The sequence below is a fragment of the Talaromyces rugulosus genome, chromosome VI (assembly GCF_013368755.1).
Source record: "Talaromyces rugulosus chromosome VI, complete sequence".
NCBI classification, from domain to species: Eukaryota; Fungi; Ascomycota; class Eurotiomycetes; order Eurotiales; family Trichocomaceae; genus Talaromyces; species Talaromyces rugulosus.
Window position 1 is genome coordinate 4,874,354 of NC_049566.1, and position 19,367 is coordinate 4,893,720.

The following is a 19,367-nucleotide window of genomic DNA, read 5'->3' on the forward strand; positions in this document are numbered from 1 at the left end:
CTGTTTAGATGAATTAATACGATGTCCTGATTATATGTGCGCCGATTTAGTCTTTATAGGTGAGATAGCGTATAAGGCTTATGCAATACTAATCTATCAGTTTTTCTTATAAAGTCTGGCTTTATTAAGTATCTTTAAGATTATCACCTAGCCCAGTCGATCTTGGCCCAGATATAAGTTGGAATCACGATAGGAGATCCTAAATTTGCATTGATAACAGCTGGCCTGAAAGCTTTTGATTTTACGACAATGTTATTAATGTATAAGATCTGTTCTACTTTTGTATTTCTCTCTCCTTGTTTCCCGGTCACTGGTGGCTTTGTTGACTGCTCCATGTAATATAAATAATTTGATTATGGGATAACATGTTTGGGCAACTATGGAGTCCATAATTAGCACCTTCCTACTCCATACGGAATGTCTAGATCTAGCACTTTCACGACCGTGGCTTGTCCGTGCGGCACCCATGCCATTCCTAATAAAGTTAGTGCTGCCTTCTGATGCGGCGCTTATGCAATTAATTGGATATCCCGATCATAAATAAAATCGTGGCTTCTCACATGCTTACGTACAGGGATGTATGATAAAGATATAGCCGCCCACTGGATCACTGTTGGGCAAATCAAGTGGCGTTATATATGCAATGTCAAAAGTCGCTTTCTGACTAAGGGTCAGTGTGTTTCCCTTATCGGGTTAATTGTGCTCTTCTAGTATAATAGAGCGGTGTTTATGACTGGCTTGCTTCCCTGAAACACCGTCAATGGTGTCCTTGGATTATATTGATGGTATATTTATATTCTTCTTCTTCTTCTTCTTCTTCTTCTTCAATTCATAGGCTGTCCCAGCCGCCCTAGTGGCATGGCTATGCAGCGTTCGACTATAAATGGTATATCTATATTTAGATTGTCTTGAGGCAACGTATAAGTACTAGCATCGACCTCTTACCTACTTTTGGTCCCAGAGCTTGTAGAACTTGTCATTGACAGTGTACACATGATAGCTAATCTTGAATTGCGCTGGCGTGAACACCCTATGGAATGTGATAGCTTTGATAACTCTATAGAGGCTCTCGGAAAGACATGCGGCGTCGTTCGCCTGACATTGCCTCTTTATAGCATCACGGGAGCGATTTAGACATGAGCTTTTGTAAAACACCTTCTGCATCTTGCATATTGAAGTTTCATAATGAAACTTCAATGTTGTGCAGATTTCAATGCTGAGAGGCTTCACTATTGTGCAATTCTCAATGTTAAAAGAATATCAATATGGAGGCAGCTCAATACTGGAGAACTTCAATGATGAGGATCTCCCATCAATGAGTACGTTCAATATTGAAAATTTTTCAATATTTGGGACTACTAGACATTGAGAAAGTTCAATGTGGAAAGTTCTACAACAGTGGAAAGTCCTGGACATTGAAAAAGCTAAATATCGACAAGGCGGTTTTTCTAAAAAGCGTTTTCTGCTATTACTGCTAAGATGGTCTTTTAAGTAGTTTAATTGCAAAGTCTCTTTCCTATTAAACAGAATTATATAACAGAATAAGTTTTCTTATATTCAAAATAACAGAGAGTAGCGTTCTTGTGTTTTTTGCATTAAAGATAAAAAAAAAATAAAAGAGACAGAAACGACACTAATAAGGGAAAATATTAATTAAGAAGATATATGAAATGAGTGCCTTCTGCAATACTGATGTCTGTCTTGATATAAAGTTAAAGGATACTGGCAAGATAATGACATTCTGCGCCGATAAGATAGGGGTCTGGTTATTATTTGTAAGATACTTGGTATTTTATCACCCTATCTCTTCTATGCCAAAAGCTAATTCTAATAGGATTCGTGCTATCTTATACCGGACAGACATACGCCGGACAATTTCATTGCGTGAATAAGCGAAACTAGCCCAGGGCATTCTATAAATGAAATCCCGGCTCCGGTCAAATCGTCATCAGAGGAGTGAGCGGAAACATAATGACTTTCAGATTGTTAGCTTATATATAGGAGCCTATCCTATTCCGAAGGAAATCTAGTTGACGGAAACAGAAGACTTGAGATCTCTAGATCCAGTTCCGGCATCAGGATCCTATTCTGAACTCTAGGTGCTTAAATTATGGTCTGTCAGCAAGCTCGAATGCTTTTAAGCAGTTTTCATTTGCATGTCATCATTGTCATCAAGATTAGTGTTGTTTGAGTCAGCAAGCTCTTCTTTGTACGTCATCATCACCACTGTTAGTCTTTTTTGAGCCAGCAACCTCAAATGCTATAAAGCATTTTTCTATTTTTACATGACTGATAAGAGGTCTGAGTGATCATCGCCCTTGTCACGTTTATTTTTGAGTCAGCATCGTGACTGCGAATGCTTTACACTATATTCTATATTATCATCATTTTGTATTCTTAACTGATGACTTTAATTCTATTACAATATATTACTTCCTATATTGTGTATAGAGATCGAGTTATAAACTAGCTGCACAAGACTCGAGTGAACCTGCCAAATTGGACTTCTGTTCCTCTGCAAACTGCCAACGGAGTCACTCCATGGTACTGGCGCTAGACAGAGTCCTGGTGTAAGCAGCTTTCCATTAGAAGACTCTTTCCGGCATACCTTGCTGGCTCACTCGGTGGATGATTAGCGCCGAATGAAATAATTTTACCCAATTGGCCAATCCAGCCTGGCTTACTCATTATGCTTCTCGTGTGGAGACCGATAAACCCAGTTCTAGCCACAGGGTCCTATTCTTACCACAAGACCCTGTTACAGTATGAACCATCTCATAAGCGAAAGCTGACATGACTGTTACGGGACGCCAAAAATCCAGTTTTGATTGTCCAGATCTGACAGTACCTAACAGTTTACTTCTGGCTTTCGCGATGGATCCATTTCTGGCCTTTGGGTCCTATTCCGAGCTGGAGGAGCCGGTTCTGTATCTAGCTCTCCTTTTTAAGTGTCCTTACCCTGCATTCATTTAGAAAAAATCATCTTGAACGGTGTCAATAAAACTCGAAATGTTGAAAAACATGGATTCTTATCTATCTCCAGCATCTAAAGTAGAGAAAAAGCGGAGGAGACAGAGACGAGACCGGCGGGGATAGTCGCTTATAAAAAAGGCATACGAAATGAGTGCTTTTTGCAATGCCGATGTTTGTCTTGGTATAAGAATCAGAGATACCGGCTGAATTATGACTTTTTGTGCTGATAAAACAGGGATCTGGTCTATATTTGTGATATACTTGGTATTTCGCTCCAATCTCTTCTATTGAAGCTAATTTTGATAGGATTCGTGCTATCCCATCCCTGAGAGGAAAACTCCACGTGATTTTACTCCTAGTGTGAGTGAGGCACAATCACCAGACTCGCGCCAGATTGGTCTGCTGCCTGATTCAGCTTGACGTTAGAAAGATGACCAGTAAAAATACTCAGAGCTTGCAAAGGCGATGAGTCGAGTGCTATATGGACAGTAAACTGGTCCTCATAAGGCTAGGTTTCTTGTACGTTCTCTACTCACGCAAAGAATAAGTCTAATTTTCCTCTTCATAGACAGGACACTATTCCTCCGTCGCCCATGGGTTTAAGAAAGCTCATGCTTAGAGCAACTAGGCTGCTTATACTTGAGGTCCTGCCTCGGCCAATCTTTAAATGGATCATTTGCAAAACCCCGATCAGTACCTGGTGTAGCTGTTTGCTATGCGATGACTTTCTTGATTGCAATCAAAACGCCGCTGCTTTTCGATTTGCCGTTCCAGTGCTACACTGTTAAACAGTTCGTGAAGCCGACCCAATTCATATCTTCTTCACTCTATACTAGTAGGACCATTTGATACAGTATGTTTTACCAGTCAATTCCTGAGTTATGTTCGATTTGCGTCTTGAAAGTACCTGCACTAATCGCGGTTCGGTATCTCCAAATAGAGGTTTTGGCGCCTCCCCCGGTGTTATTAACCTCCTGGTAAAGACTGCGGCGATGCGACTAATGGCCTGCAACCTGCTACAATGCATTATCTCGATTCAGCTCCACTCGCCAATTTATCTCAACTCTTGCTGTTGGCACCATCAGTCAGGGCGCTGTTGTGAACCATGACCCATAACAGAACCCGTTACAGGCAGCCAAGGTACACCGTAGCGGTTACGGTAGCGCTCGGTGCAGCTAAGATTTAGCTGTGGTCGATGACATACATATCACGCCATCGTTAGTTGAGTGAAAGTCAGTTAGAGGAAAACTACTCAGATCTTTTGCTGCTATTTTCTGTGACGGACGGTGATGGTTCCGCCGCCGTTGCTGGCAATAGCACACTCATCAAACCGTGCACTAGGCTTGCTAAAGATGTAAATAATAGATTTCACTATGTAAAGGTTTGAGCAATACTCACATGTAGCATTTGCGTACAGCGTATCTTGATATTTTGAATAAATCTTTGTAGGTCATGAAGGACCTAATCGGGGCTTGCTTTTAGTTGATGTATTTCAGACCCCCCCCTTCCCTCTCCCTCTCTCCTCTTTAATTCTCGGGGGAGACCCCTAAAACCCCCCCTTCTTCTATCTCTTAATTCTTAGGGGAGACCCCTAAGACCCCCCCTTCCACCTTACCTAGCTCTAAGAATCGGACTTAGAGTCTTAACCCTAAGTCACATGATTTTAATTCGATTTCGACTAATTAGGATTGTAGTTCGTTTGGACAACCGGTCCCCTATAGGGATTTATAAGGTGACTGAGCAGGTCTGATTGTAGTAAAGCTTGCTGCGCAAGCAATAAAAGGTCAAGTTATCCTTGCTGGTTTCAATTAGCTGCGAAGGTTACCGCTTAAGCCCCTCGACTGAAAGTATCACTAACTTCAATATTTCCATTGCGAAGAACCGACTTGCTCTATATATGTGCTGTTGTAGACGATGATGGAAGCCAAAGTCTTTGATCATGTACCTAGGGTGGTGATGCCAGCGCCTACCTCAGAAACGGAGAGGTAGTACCGCCACTTTTGGTACAAGACGCGAATATGTTAAGTGGCTACTACAATTGCTTGATCTAACCTTTCAAAACTAAAGATTCTGTTACACCAATCTGACGGACCGATCGAGGCCTCCATGGAAGTCTTAGAAGCGGATGAGCTCCCAGGAAATTGTTTCAATAGAGATTGAAACTTGCGGAAGCGGTACTTGTGTAATTCAAGATCAGATAGGAATGAATAGCGCTGAACCCATTGTCAGAATTTCAGTGAGGGATCTAATTTCTATTGAAGTACATCATAAGAGCAATGATCGCGGTCAACACGGTCGCGTCAGCCCAGAACCGTGTCCTTGAGTAAATCAAGAAGTTCTGCTTTCATCCAAAACGCGAACCCCAGTGGGTTTGGAGAAGTAGGCTTGTCAGTACGCACATGAGACGCTTTTTCTGTCCGGAAATTACGAGGCATGAACTGCTTCATAAGATTCTCTTTCTCGGGTCGATTGAAGTAACGGAATACATGAAAAGAAGCTGTAAACTCAGAATAGTCGGTCATCTCTGTGACGTGATGAGATACGTTGGAAGCCCCGATCTAGGATCGAGGCTTTATTAGATGCCATTCGCCAGCGAAGACACTAATTGGAACTTGATTGGCATTGCGGGCGCTCGATTCTACTTGTTGTTTGATAGGGGCTGTAGATGGGCGTTGGATCCAAGCACGCATTTTAGCTAACTAAAGAATCTATATCAACCATGTCGGCTCTCCCAGAGCGTCCAGAAAAGCGAGTCAGGCTTGCTCTTCAGCTCACGAGGATCGCCTACCTCCACAATCCGTCCCTTATCCATAACAACGACGAGATCCAGATCCGCGATAGTCTCCAGCCTATGCGCCACTACCAAAACCGTTTTCTCCTTGAAAACCTCCCGTAGCACCTTTTGCGCCTGCTCATCTGAATAGTGGTCGACACTACTAGTGGCTTCGTCAAGGAGCACAACGGGGCTCTTGCTCAGCAGGGCTCGAGCTAGGCAGAAGAGCTGTTTCTGCCCGTGAGATAGTCCAAGACTCTCGAAGTCTACGTCCAGACCACCGCGGCTGCTGATGGTCTCCCACATGCCCGCACTAGATAAGGCATCGATCAGGATCTCGTCGGCGGCAACCGTCTCTAGAGGGTCGAGGTTTGTACGGACAGTGCCGGGTAGCGTCACGGAATCCTGGGGGAGAGCTGTGAGGTGGGTTCGAGGTACTACGCTCGGCACCGACGCCAAATCGAGCCCGTCGATTGTAATTGAACCTGACTGGGTTTCCAATAGTTTCAGAAGGCTTAGTAGCAGCGAGCTCTTACCGCTGTATTGTATGATATGTAAGCCGCTGTTCAGAGTGGCGGCGTGAAGGCACGCGTTGGAGAAAATACATACCTTCCTGTACGCCCGCAGATTCCCACCTTCTGGCCTGGTTGAATCCGAAGCGATACATCACGTAGTACTGTCTCATCTTCGAGACTGAAACCTTGTCAGCATCTAGATATACTTCAAGGAAGTGGGGCTTTGTCTTTCAAAACTTACTGGTAGGTAGCAGTAAGTCCATCAACCTGAATGAAGCCAGTTGAGGGCCACGATACAGGCGCCTCTAGAATTTGTACTCCAGAGTCTTCTCGGGGCGTGTCTCGTATGAAGTTGCGCAATCGAGCGATAGCGCCAAGAGATGTCTCCATATTCGTCCAAGACATTATTACCCTGGAAAGGCTGTTGTTGAAGCCAATGAGAGTGACCATGGAAAGGCCGATGGCGCCGCGGGATGTTGTGCTCGTAAACCCAACAGCAAAGCTCACTAGAACGATGGCGATGCCTGTAACAAACAGGTCCATGACGACGTTCAACCATCGTTGGACGCAGAACAGGAGATAGAAAGGTTTTTGGGACTGGTCGAGGAACCGAAGATTCCCCTCCTGGAAGTCTTGCTGCCAGCCAAAGGCTCGAATTGTCGCCACACCGTGGAGCGTCTCGGTGAAATGCGTATATAACGGCGACTTGGACTCGAGATCGAGATGTCGGAGCTGACGCGATGTACGAAGATAGTATTTCTGTAGGAAGTATAGCGCTACGATGCAGAAAGGAATCACGGCAGCAACGTACTGTGCGCCCGACGCAATTACGGCCGCATTGGCAAGAAGGGTGAGCGAATCTATAGTCGTGGCGAAGAAGGCCATTGGCAATGCCTGGTCGATGAGTGTCATGTCTTGGCTGAAGCGATTGAGGATGGTACCACTGTCAGTTGTAGTGAAGTACCACAGCGGCGCTCCGACAGCTGCGTCCAGCAGAAGCCAGTGAAGATACTTGGCCGATTTTGGGATGATCAAGAAGGTGACGAACCAACCTACCATACCAGTCAAAATAATGGTGGCTGTTGCGAAGACAATGTAGCCGCTGAAATATGCACCACGATCTTGGTCGACGCCATGCTCAGTCCAAATGCGTACCCTTTGAGACTTGTGTGATTAATTTATTGTATCATCTGAATTATAACTGTGTTCGAAACTGATCTTGGAGGGGGAAAGAAGCTTGCCCCGTAATTGAGAGGAATAGAACATACCAAACAATTGACATCTGTTTTACGCCGACACAGCAAATGGCGATAAGTAAGAATCCGAGTGATAGAGGTATCCCGGTCGACTTCAGATAGAATTTGTATAATGACCGATCCCCGGTCTGTCGTGTAAAGTCGCTCTCATCCTCCCCCGCAGCCTTAGCAGCGGCCGGATCAGCGGTTGTTTCAGTGTCGGCGTTTTGTATATCTTCGATTTCATGACTGGAGCGCGTTTTTAACGCGAGGCTTCTCACATAGCCATCCTGAGCCTGCAGCTCGGCAAAACTGCCACTCTGCGCAATGCGGCCGGATGTTTCAAGCACGATGATATTGTCTGCAAAGGGGAGTTGGTGGACTAAGGAAGTTGTTAATAGACAGCTAAAGTATTACAGCATTCGGCTGCGATTCGGCGCATATGGCCCACGTACTTGCGTTGGTCGCTAGCAGCACTGTTGCGCCCTGCTTTCGCAGAATTCCGACGACGCAGTTGAAGACTGTTCGGGAGGTAACGCTATCAAGGGCACTGAACACGTCGTCGAGCAAGACAATATCTCTTCGTGCGTATAGTGCTCGAGCGATTGCCTGTACACAAGAAGTGATATTGGGTCAGCACATTAAGATATCAGGCTACTGGCCCCACGCCGTACGTACCACTCTTTGTTTCTGTCCTCCACTAAGACTGATGCCCCCACTCCCAACCAGGCTCTTATCGCCCAGAGGAAATTGAGAAATATCGTCGTTGAGGGCACAGGCATGGCACACGGAGGCGTACCACTTCTCATCAAATTGCCCCGGACCAATGATGTTGTCACGAATGGAGATGTTCCGGAGCCAAGCAGTTTGGTCACAGTAAGCTATCGATGCGCCGACGTCCTCAACCCTAACTGTCCCGCCAGAGAGGCGGATCTCACCCAAGATACCTCTAAGAAGGGAAGATTTACCGCAGCCTACAGGGCCAGCGAGCATTGTGCAGCTGGACTTTGGAAGAGAAACGGTGATGCCCTGAAGCACAGGCTCTGTCTGGCTCTTTAGCGTGAAATTGGCATGTTCCAGGACAAGTCGAGTGGCGTGTGGCTTTCGAATCAAGGGAAGCTCGATATCTGAGTGTTCTTGCCTTTGTGCTAAGACAAGATGATCGCTCTCGCTCGTAGACGGGGATGGGGTTTCACCAGTGGTACTTGTATCGATCCTTTTATTCTCATGGCTTTCCAAGACCAAGAAGGCCTGGATACGATCAAAACAAGCAACAGATGCCTTGAAGTTTGGGATCGACCCCATCAGGTTGGCCATGGGTGACACGACAAGCGCCACGATAGACAAACTGGTGAACGCCTCGGAAGCACCGAATGCATCGGTCCCGGATTTTGTCCAAAATACAGCTGCTGTTATCACAACTACTGGAGTCGCTTGGTCCGAGAAGTTTGCTAGATTAAATCAGTCTTGGGCTTTTGTGCAATGTATGATACAGCATACCTATCAATACTATCTTTACGATAAACGCTCTAAATATTTTCGACACCTCGAGCTCGCTGGCCCGAAGGTCTTGAATCGATTTAGCAATATAGTCAGTGAGACCCATCATCTTCAGGCCCTTGATCTGCGTCAGCATCGAAGATGTGCTGGAAACCCTTTTCTGTATAGCTTGGTTCCATATCGCTCGAGCGGGACCAATGCCATCGGTGACATAGTTTGTGGCAATAACGGACACTGACGCCACACACATACGCTTAGTTAACATCTTTGAGATAAAACGTCAAGGTTTACTTACCAACAGTTGGAATAACGACGAGGAAGCATGCAGGTCCTATTTGTCTTTCCAGGAGGTAGACAGCAACAAACAGCTCTACAACACTTGCCCAGATCTCGTGCATCAGTTGAATACCAGTGGCAATACCGTCCACGTCAGTGCTCATCAAAGTGACTGCGGCGCCTTCTTTGGCAGAGTTCGTATCAAGACCGATGGTCTTCTTGAAGATCAATGGCACAAGGCTTCCCCGAAGTATTGTGATCAGCTGAAATATGAGATGGTTGTAGATGACTCGTGATAGCTTGTTGGCGGAGGATGTTAGTTTGATGGGATCTCTTCATTTGGGGACGAGCCAACTCACTGCAAGCCCCAGATAGACCAGACACGTAGCACCAATCAGTCCACCGGCATTACCAACAGCGTTCCGCTGATCAGCACCCCTATCACTCTCCCCAACAAAGCTCACAACTCGATTGATCAGAAAAGGCTGGGCGAAGCCGAAGCCAGCGAGACAAAGACGAGGGACGACTGGAGCAAGGAAGGGGACCTTGAAGGCAGAAAAAGCCGACTTGATGAGAACATGTTTCCCGCTTCTGTCGCTTGCCTGCCAGACGGCATCGAGCTTGGCTAAAAGTCTAGATGAGTCAAACTTGTTGCCAATACTGCCCAAGTCTCTGACCTGGAGCAGACTTTTGAAGCCGTTCAAAAACAGCCGATTCAGCCACCAGAAGACCGACCGATTGATAGGGCCACTGGTTGCCTCCAAGGCGAGGTTTTTGGTCTTGTCGGTCACCAAGGGGCGCTTTTGTAGCTCTTCAAGGCATACAAGCACAAGCTTTGTTGCCAGTGAGGCGGTAAATAAGGCCTGTATTGGGCCACTGTCTGGGGATCTTAGGAACAGTGTCCTGGTCTGCGCGAGTTCAAGCAAGACGGAGAGGGCGAGATAGCTGACCAAGAGGGTCGACGGCTTGATAGACCGGCGATGCTCTGTGTATGATAGTACGACAATGGCGAATGATCCGATGAGATCCAAGACAGAGCCAGCGAGTGACACCGGCGTCCTAACGGTTCCTGGCAGCGCCCAGAGCACAACAAGGGCGATTTGGACCCAAATCAACGTTGTAGCCGCCGCCTTTGTGTGGAAGAAAGAGAATTAGCGTTTTCTACAAGTAAGTGGCAAAACTGAATGTCCTCGTCCGTCCCCAACGACCGACTTACAAGCTTAGCCCACAGGAGCCATCCAGCGCGCACACAGGTCTTCACCTGCCACAGTGATGTTGCTCGGGCTATAGAAACCAAAATAAACAAGCCAGAAGGGAGGATGCCGAGAATACTCTGCTCGAAGAGGAGCGTGAAGTCGAACACATCGTGCCGCTCTGGACCGAACGCCATGTCGGCAGTGTCGCGCCTATAGGATATATTCAGACCACGATGCAATTCCATGGTGTTCTTTTCAGTAGATCAATGGCAAGAAAGCTTCAGATTACTAGTTTGTTATCGGCAGTATGATTCGCTATTGAAAGTCAAGTCAGACGAGGTTGGTGATTCATAGACCCGATCTTCGATAAGCGCATTGACGTTGCCGATGCACAAGTGACATCCCTTTGCTCTCTTCTCTGTCCACGTTCTCCTTCCCCGCTTCTCCGGTATTCGTTTCGCACGATACTCGACAGGGGCTTCCATGATGCAATTGTTGTACAAATTGACATCTTAACTGACGTGATTAAAGAATGCAAAACCCTGATCACAAAGCGAAAGCATAATAGACACGTTGTCGTGATGTTAGAAACCAACAAATGGCGTGCTCCACCAGTACAACATAACTCTATCGCTGATAGGTTTGATTACTGTATAGATAACGCTTTTAAGCATGCATGCAGAACATATTAGGGCAGCACACCGTTGTTCGGCCCATCCCTCCCATCTCGCTAAAAGTCGGGATAATAACGTACCGGTACTTGCCGCAGGACTAGGCGTGCGGGGCGAGTAGGATCTATCTTACACAATTATCGGTCTACTAGGGAAAAGCCCATTGAGTACTAGTCAAGTTATATAGCAACAAGCTGAGGTTTATTGTTTGCTTCTAAGGTACACTTAGAAAATTGTGAGCTCTACACGATGAGTAACTACAGTGAACACAAACAAAAGCGTCACGATCGGTCGTCACGATCACCGTCACCATCATCATCGGAATTGGAAGGTTTTCTACCTCATAAAGGTTCCAGACATTTGCCAACTCGGAAACATGGAGAACTTCGGTTACTATACTCCAGAGCCATTTTCTTCGCCTTGATCTTTCTTCTGGTTGGAACAAACGTTGCATGGTATCGATTCTACCTTTCCAAGGCATCTCAACCCGAGGAACCTTACTGTAGATGGCCTCTTCAGATGCAAAATGGGAGATCGACTAACAGCAGCACAGATGGAAGTCCGGCTCAGAAAATGATTGCCTTCGACAATGCCTGGAAAGGTCTTGATGTAGACGAAGTGAATGGGCATCATTACGCAGACGACAAGTGGCAGCATATCTTCCCAGGTGAGCTTGAGAGATCAATAGCAATTCTTTTGATATAACGTTGCTAATACATAACGTGGTGCAGCACACGGAGGTGGAGTTGCGCTGTCCCGTCCCTTCGCCGAAAAGCACGATCTCGCCCCGGGCGATGTTGTAAACGGTGATCCATCAAGGATGCATTACATACTGGCTGGTTACCATCAGCTCCATTGCCTAGTCTGTACCGGCACCATATAGGAGAAAATCCATGCTAACAAGTACTAAGGGAATCGTACGCGAGACTATTTATCAACTGAACGGCACTTCTAGCAACACCGACCCCATCTGGTGGGATCATGTCCTCCATTGTATGGAGCTCGTTCGGCAGGCATTGTTTTGTTTCATGGATGACACACTCCTTCCTGTGGCGGTGGAGCAAGGTATCCCAAATGACCCCAAGCATGTTTGTAGGAACACCGACGCGATCAGGAAGTGGGTCGATGCAAATGGGTATGCGGTGCCGCCGGCCCCTGACGGACCTCAAGCTCATAAAAATGGCACAAAGTCATAGTACAGAAACCATAGCTATATACCAGATATCGAAGACGCGAGCACGCTTATTCTCTACTTGATCTCGGCTTTCTGGCTCTTCTCTAATGCCGTGGGCTGCATAGAATTCAGCCCTTTCATCTTCTTCTCGTTCCATGCATTTTTAAAGCAAGTTGTCTACAACCCATTTACTTTCTACCTAACCTTAAAGGTCTATACGCCATGTCCAGATATGATTTCCTACTTTCCGCTCGCACAAGGCGTAGAGTGCAGGTTCTTTCAAAGGCCCCGGTCCACAGGATTTGGCTGCTGTACAGAGGATCTTGACAAACTCATCTTTCTCAGACCTTCCGCCAACCTCCATCGCATGAGCGCAGGTCTTATACGCGTCAACATAATAATAACGGTCAAAGCTATATGAGTGCTTAAAAACTATTCATACGCGTGGCGTCGAACGAACGGCAATGAAAACACGCCTGAAATAGCTATGCTAACAGCGGCCTAGAGCATATTTTTAACATAGGAACCTTTAACTAAACTTAATTGTAACTTATAGTAAGACCTACTATACTTGATACCGATGCAAAAGGACGCGTACTAGGCCAAATCCGACTCAAAGCAGCTGTCAAGTAAACGGCACATTCGATTATAGCAACGATACTAAGCCATCTATAAATAAAACTTATAAACTATTGTAATACGTGGACGCACTCGGAGAATATGTTGGGCCTGCTACACACTGAGAGCAAAATCAGATTAATCGAAACTCCTTCACCGGATCGCCTTATCAGCACAGTTCGGCCCTTGGAAATAGTGAGAACTGCGGAACTAATTACTAGTATGGAGTGAAAACCAAGTAGATAAAGTGGTGTAGCAATGCAAATACTTCTAAAGTATCGATGGATTGGACGATCAGAGGCATATTTGCGAGCGGAGAACTTCAGATCACGGGAACTGATATAAGGAAGGGAGATGTTCCATAGGTGGTATTGTAAAAAGGCTAAAATCATGATCCCAAGCTAGTGACATAAGAGAGTGTGCTGTAACATCAGCCGTGAAATCAATGATTTCAACAGGTACTTTGACATATCATATTCCAATGTTCCCCATCCTGTTATACTACCTTCCATGATGATGCGAACGTCCAGCTTCAAGGTCAAGCTTATTTCCCTCTTCTTCCATATCAGCAACGACAACTCCATTCGTCACAGTTCTCTCCTTTCCCTTAGTGCCAGCCCTAGCTTTCGGAGTCCTTGCTTCAGACCATTCGACGAGATCGTCCATTACCCTAGGGCAATAGCGGCTGGTCGCAAAGTCGGGACCCCATGAATTAATGCCGTCATGCCATTTGTAGCGCACGGGGTTCGTGTCCCCGTGGCACGTAATTGCTTGTCGCAGGTAGTCGACGCAGTGATTTATGTGTAGCTCCCAGTTGCGAGGCGAGCCCTTGCGGGGATAATAGTCGGGGTATATAAGCCTACGGAGAGAGTCCAAGCAGTGCATCTGATGCATAACATCGAGTCCGGTGACCCAATACCCATCTTGCAGAAGTGTTTTGCCCCGGACGTTATCGGCTTCTTCGCCATCAAGCAGCACGACCCAAACTGTGATTCAAATCGTGTTAGTACTGTGTGTATACATTCATTTTGGTGTGGGTGCGAGGGAGATTAAAAAGAGAGAGGGAGAAATCAAGGAATCGCTCACATTCTTCTAAATCTTCCCAGGCCTCGTCCATAGTCGGGGACGGTTTTCCAGACCAGCGTCTTTGACCTGGCACGTACTCCGCAATCAGAGAACCACTCGAGTTATAGGTAAGACCGCCCGTGAACTCCATTGAGATGCGTTTATTACCGACACCTTTGCCATCGTCAGCTGCATTCTGCGAAATCTAAAGTGCTAAATAAGGGGTTGTAGATACCAAGTGCGACGGGCAACCCTCCAGGATCGTCATCGCACGGCAATCGACCGGCATGGTGTTCCGTGGCAGTCCATGTCCGGAGAAGCAGGAGTGCTGTAGTGCAGGCAAATACCATCGTAGACAGTACCCACGGCCAGGAGGATGTTCTCAGCAAGATGCATTGTTTTGCCTTGTTCCAGCGTCGATGTGGAAGAGACAGTGAGTCGAACTCTTCCTCGACTTCATTCTTTAGGAACGCTGCTCGCTGCGATGGTTCCGAATCAAAGGACATGGCATGAGTTTTCTTTCCTGTGTACGTTTTCTAACGATGGGGATAAAATCTATTCAATATTGGAGTTTGAATGTAATGTCAAGGAGGCGATGTCACAATTCTCTTCGACATTCGAAACCCACTTTGTTAGCGACCTGGTTACCCTTTATCGGGGAATCGTCGAAACCCCCAGGAAAATCAAGTCAACATGTCGTCACCCAAGATCCGAATGTCGAAATATAAGGCCACCATCTTGTGCAGGGGTATTAAAGGTACAGTGACATTACCTTTGTAGATCCCAGATAATGCATTAAGCAGATCGCTTGGCGGTTACTTATCAACGTCGCTTAGTTGTATATGCATGCTTCCTGATCGTCGAGTCGCAACTTGGTCATCTGTCGGTAGTTACTTCAGTGCACGTATAATGGACGTTAGAATATGAAGTATTAGCTTACACTTGCATATCTTGCCTCATCCTCAGATGCTGCAGACCATTCAAACAACCGAACCGTGAGCTCCCCGCTCCCTTTCCAATTTCCTACATGCGCGCCTTTGTGCGATGTTGGCTTATGGATCTTTCCTCTAGATAACTTTTTACTCCAAAACTGACGGGACCTTGATCCCCCCTACAACTTCTCGTCTTGTTGCGCTCTCTTTCTTCTCTACTCAGGACATTCAACGTATCACCCTCTTCTACCTATCATAACCTCATTTGGCTACGATGGAGTATGCTACATACTCCAAAGTGAACCAGGAGTCAAGCGACGCCTCGAAATCAGATTTCTCTGAAGATGAGGGCGGTAGTCTGCTCATGTCCCAGCAGCCCAAAAGTTTCGTGGCTAGACTCTCTTACGCCGTAAAACGCAGCTGGTGGGTTGCTGGTCCTTTACTCTGGCTTCTCTCGCTCCTCGCCACCTGGATCATCGCATCAGTGGCCTCGAAATCTCCCTACGATATTTCTGTCGGGCTGGATACCGAGCTAGGTGAGCAATATCCCAATTAACTCCCCGTTTTGAGGGCACTAAGTAACCGTTTGGCAGAACTGTTCAAGCCGCACATTGAAATGTACAAGACAACCTTCTCCAGTGATCTGGACTGGGATGCAAATGGGACACTATGGCGAATTTCGAGACCCGGGTCTTTGCAGTATGTGGGCGACCCCAGTCCCGAGATTGATGCGAATTGGGAGGACCTCACCCAGGGTAAGTATCTATCACGCGCGATATCTCGCTGCTGTGGTGCTAATACTATCAACCAGGCGTCGCCATAGACATCAAAGGCCCCGAAGCAAAGGGAATCGAAGGAACGACGTATCAAAAGCCCGATGGGTCGTGGTTTCTAGCTATCGAAGCGTTCCACCAGCTACATTGTTTAGTGAGTGTGTCGCTTCTCTTTCAGCAAAGCAAAACTGCTTACAATCTGGCAGAACATGATTCGTAAGGCGCTGGACGTAGAACACTACGGTATCAATGAGAAAGACCAGTCAGACACGCACCCCTGGCGCATGCACATCGAACACTGCATAGACGCTTTACGTGAGGCAATCATGTGCAGAGCGGAAGTTGCCCCTATTCCCATGGAGTTCAACGCAAAATATCGGATGGCGAGGCCTGCCTTCGTCGCCGTGGAGCATACTTGTCGAAATTTTACGCAGATCCGGGACTTCATGTCGCAGTACAAGGCAACCCAACCGCTCTTCTAGATGGAGAGGGGGTTTGAGACTTGAGCGTGGAGGCAGATTTCTTACTATAATGAGAGTATTTTAGCCACACAGTAGTAATGATGAATCTCAGAAATGTATATACAAGACGTCTGTAGTACGAGATCTCAAGATACTGTACCAGTACAGTATGATACGGCTGTATATTACTACCGTATTTTCTTGGTGAACTGAGGTTCTAATTGTGCCCTTCTCTCAAACTTCACTCTGCTATTACATTTTGAATCAACCACCATTAAACCACTAAACGCTAGTTTCTTAGCGATCAATATGTCTGCTATACTTCGATCACGGTCGGGAGAGTGCAAGATCATTCTTCCGTTGCATTTTCTGCTTCCAGTAGTCTTTTCAACCTTTCTAAGCGTTAAAGACGATTCTATCCCTCAAGTGCTTTTCGAAACCTGCACCTCTTACCAGTGCTACTTTCTCTGCCGGGTCTTTGGCAGAGCGGTGCACAATTCGTAGATCTACAGGATCATGTCCTAGTTCATCATACCTGCTTCCTGCATGGAGGATGCCAGCGTGATAATTTACCTGCTTTCTGCATGAATGATGCCATCGTGATAACTTACCTGCTTCCTGCATGAAGGGTGCCAGCGTGTTAATCCACCTGCTTTCTGCATGAATGATGCCATCGTGATAACTTACCTGCTTTCTGCATGAAGGGTGCCAGCGTGATAACTTACCTGCTTCCTGCATGAAGGGTGCCAGCGTGATAATTTACCTGCTTTCTGCATGAATGATGCCATCGTGATAACTTACCTGCTTCCTGCATGAAGGGTGCCAGCGTGTTAATCCACCTGCCGTTCGAAGATTGATCGACCCTTATCTTCAGTCTGTAGTTGACAAGCTCGATTTGAATATGCATGCAATTTATCCAAATCCTTTCGAGTGTTGGATTCTCGTCATTCCATATCTTCTGCTCGTGCGGGATCGGCCCGAGTACAACCGCTTCTCTGATGAATGCTTGGTAATGACCTGGAACAACGGCACAGAGATAACAGACGGAGTGGTTCTGACTTTGGCAGTTGCCAATCTAGAGTATGCGGGTGTACATGATCAGATGAGGGTTGATGCCCTGCACGGTGAACTCAACCTCCGATGTATACAAAATTGCCAAGTATTACACCATCGGACGAGGAGAGGTTGGAGATATAAATGCTGCCAACAACCGGATATCTCGTAGAATCTTTTCAAACACCAACTGTCGTCCTTCACAGTCAATTTCTTCCTCACAGTCAACTTGTTCCACCCAGTCAACGTCTCCCTCTTCGTCTTCTCAAGCAGAAAACCTTCACTCGCAAATATGAAGTCCTCCATCATCCTCCTCGTCGCAAGCTCCGTCCTTGCTGTTGCGATCCCCGCACCAAAGCAGAACCAGGGTAAGTGTTCAGTTGGCGTGCATCAATCAACGATATTGACGCGGTTTCAGCTCGCAGCATTTACACGTATGGAGTCACAGAGTACGAGGACAAGGAAAAGGAGGAGGCCAAGGTGAATGCCCGCAGCATTTACACGTATGGAGTCACAGAGTACGAGGACAAGGATAAGGACGAGGCCAAGGTGGATGCCCGCAGCATTTATACGTATGGCGTCACGGAGTACGAGGACAAGGAAAAGGAGGAGGCCAAGGTGGATGCCCGCAGCATTTACACGTATGGAGTCACGGAGTACGAGGACAAGGAAAAGGAGGAGGCCAAGGTGAATGCCCGCAGCATTTACACGTATGGAGTCACAGAGTACGAGGACAAGGATAAGGACGAGGCCAAGGTGGATGCCCGCAGCATTTATACGTATGGCGTCACGGAGTACGAGGACAAGGACAAGGACAAGGCTGAGGCCAAGGAGTAGAGATCGGGTGCGGGATTTGCACTGGTTACTTTATAGTCTAACCAGGGGCAGTTGTGGAAGCTGGTTAGTCCCTTGGACGATAAGGGAAGCTTGGCAATATGGGGGAGGATTTATATAACTTGTTTCAAACCGATGTAGTCGCAATTATAGTACTCTGAATCTAAAATAGAGTTTCGAAAAGCTTACTCACTGGGTGGTTCGTTGCACTACAATTTTGTGTGATTCCGGGGTTGCCCGTCCTGTGCATGAGGGGCCGAGTTGGGTCCCAAGGCGCTAGCGTTGAGAATGGGCAAAATTCGGCTCCCTGACGCTCGCGTATCTATTTGGGAATAGAGCAAGATTCGGCTCCCTAACGCTAGCGCATCTATTGTAATGGCGCTTAAGGAGCGCTGGCGTTGAAAAGGGAGCAGAAATTAGCTCCCTGACGTTAGCGCATCCGTTTCGCTGGCGCTTGACGAACGCTAGCGTTCAGATTAAAGCAAGATTCGGCCACCCGACGCTAACGTTAAAAGGGAGCAGAAAGTGGCTCCCTGACATTGGCGCATCCATTTCGCTGGCGCTTGACGAACGCTAGTGCTGGGAATAGAGCAAAATTCGGTACCCGACCCTGGCGCATCTGCTCGGTGGACGTTGGGAAGCGCTAGCGAAACGAATTCCTAGCCTCAGGCCGAAATATTTTTGGTGTTGATGATCTGGCCAAAAAGGTCAGAACATCATTAGTTTTATACCTCAGGCCGAAACATTTCAGATGTTTAATAATCTGACCAAAAAGGTCAAAACATAGACGTAAATCCATTCCATTAAGGATATTTTTAGCGTTGATAATTGGACCTAAAAGGTCAGAACATCGACTTAGTTCCATTCTAATAAGAGAAAAATCCTCAGAGAAATTTCCTAAGCGATTTCTCCCAAAATTCTAAGGCTTCTACGAGAATTCTCCTACGATATCCACAGACTTAGGAGCATTCTCTTGGGATCTATGAGGTTCCAGGAGAATTCTCCTAAGAGAATTATCTTAAGAGAATCCTCTTACAATATCTACAGTCCTAAGATTATTCTCTCAAGATCTATAGGGTCCTACGAGTGTAGAAAGACCGGCACTCCAAAAGGCTAACACACGAGGGCGAAGCGAAGGCCAAAAGGATCAAATTCGAAGAGACTAAACTAAGGAAGAAAGAGAAGAGAGAACGCCAGCTATGGGGGTGCAGCTCTACTAAATAGACTGAACCTCGTCCCATATCTAGTGCCGATCCCCACTATACTAGACTACATGATCCTGCCGGGCGCAGCTCTGTGATCACAGCCTCTACGATCC

At 46.6% G+C, this 19,367-nt stretch overlaps 4 protein-coding genes across 4 annotated transcripts; 2 read left to right on the plus strand and 2 right to left on the minus strand.

Annotated features, from left to right (window-relative positions):
• Positions 1–5,686: 5,686 nt before the first annotated feature.
• On the minus strand, positions 5,687–10,713 carry TRUGW13939_11997 (uncharacterized protein; the record flags this gene model as incomplete). The annotated part of the gene is made up of 10 exons (XM_035495101.1): positions 5,687–6,284; positions 6,356–6,439; positions 6,503–7,417; positions 7,530–7,878; positions 7,952–8,105; positions 8,175–8,947; positions 8,997–9,230; positions 9,292–9,571; positions 9,632–10,402; positions 10,489–10,713. 10 exons carry the CDS (start codon positions 10,711–10,713, stop codon positions 5,687–5,689), a joined length of 4,383 nt encoding a protein of 1,460 aa, XP_035350994.1.
• Positions 10,714–13,432: 2,719 nt separating this feature from the next.
• Positions 13,433–14,502, minus strand: TRUGW13939_11998 (uncharacterized protein; the record flags this gene model as incomplete). The annotated part of the gene is made up of 3 exons (XM_035495102.1): positions 13,433–13,917; positions 14,018–14,170; positions 14,232–14,502. The coding sequence occupies 3 exons, from the start codon at positions 14,500–14,502 to the stop codon at positions 13,433–13,435; spliced, it is 909 nt and encodes a 302-aa protein (XP_035350995.1).
• A 700-nt stretch (positions 14,503–15,202) lies between these two features.
• On the plus strand, positions 15,203–16,183 carry TRUGW13939_11999 (uncharacterized protein; the record flags this gene model as incomplete). Its single annotated transcript, XM_035495103.1, has 4 exons — positions 15,203–15,464; positions 15,522–15,683; positions 15,740–15,855; positions 15,908–16,183. 4 exons carry the CDS (start codon positions 15,203–15,205, stop codon positions 16,181–16,183), a joined length of 816 nt encoding a protein of 271 aa, XP_035350996.1.
• Positions 16,184–17,507: 1,324 nt separating this feature from the next.
• TRUGW13939_12000 (uncharacterized protein) lies at positions 17,508–18,052 on the plus strand (the record flags this gene model as incomplete). The annotated part of the gene is made up of 2 exons (XM_035495104.1): positions 17,508–17,583; positions 17,634–18,052. 2 exons carry the CDS (start codon positions 17,508–17,510, stop codon positions 18,050–18,052), a joined length of 495 nt encoding a protein of 164 aa, XP_035350997.1.
• Between the last annotated feature and the right edge of the window lie 1,315 nt (positions 18,053–19,367).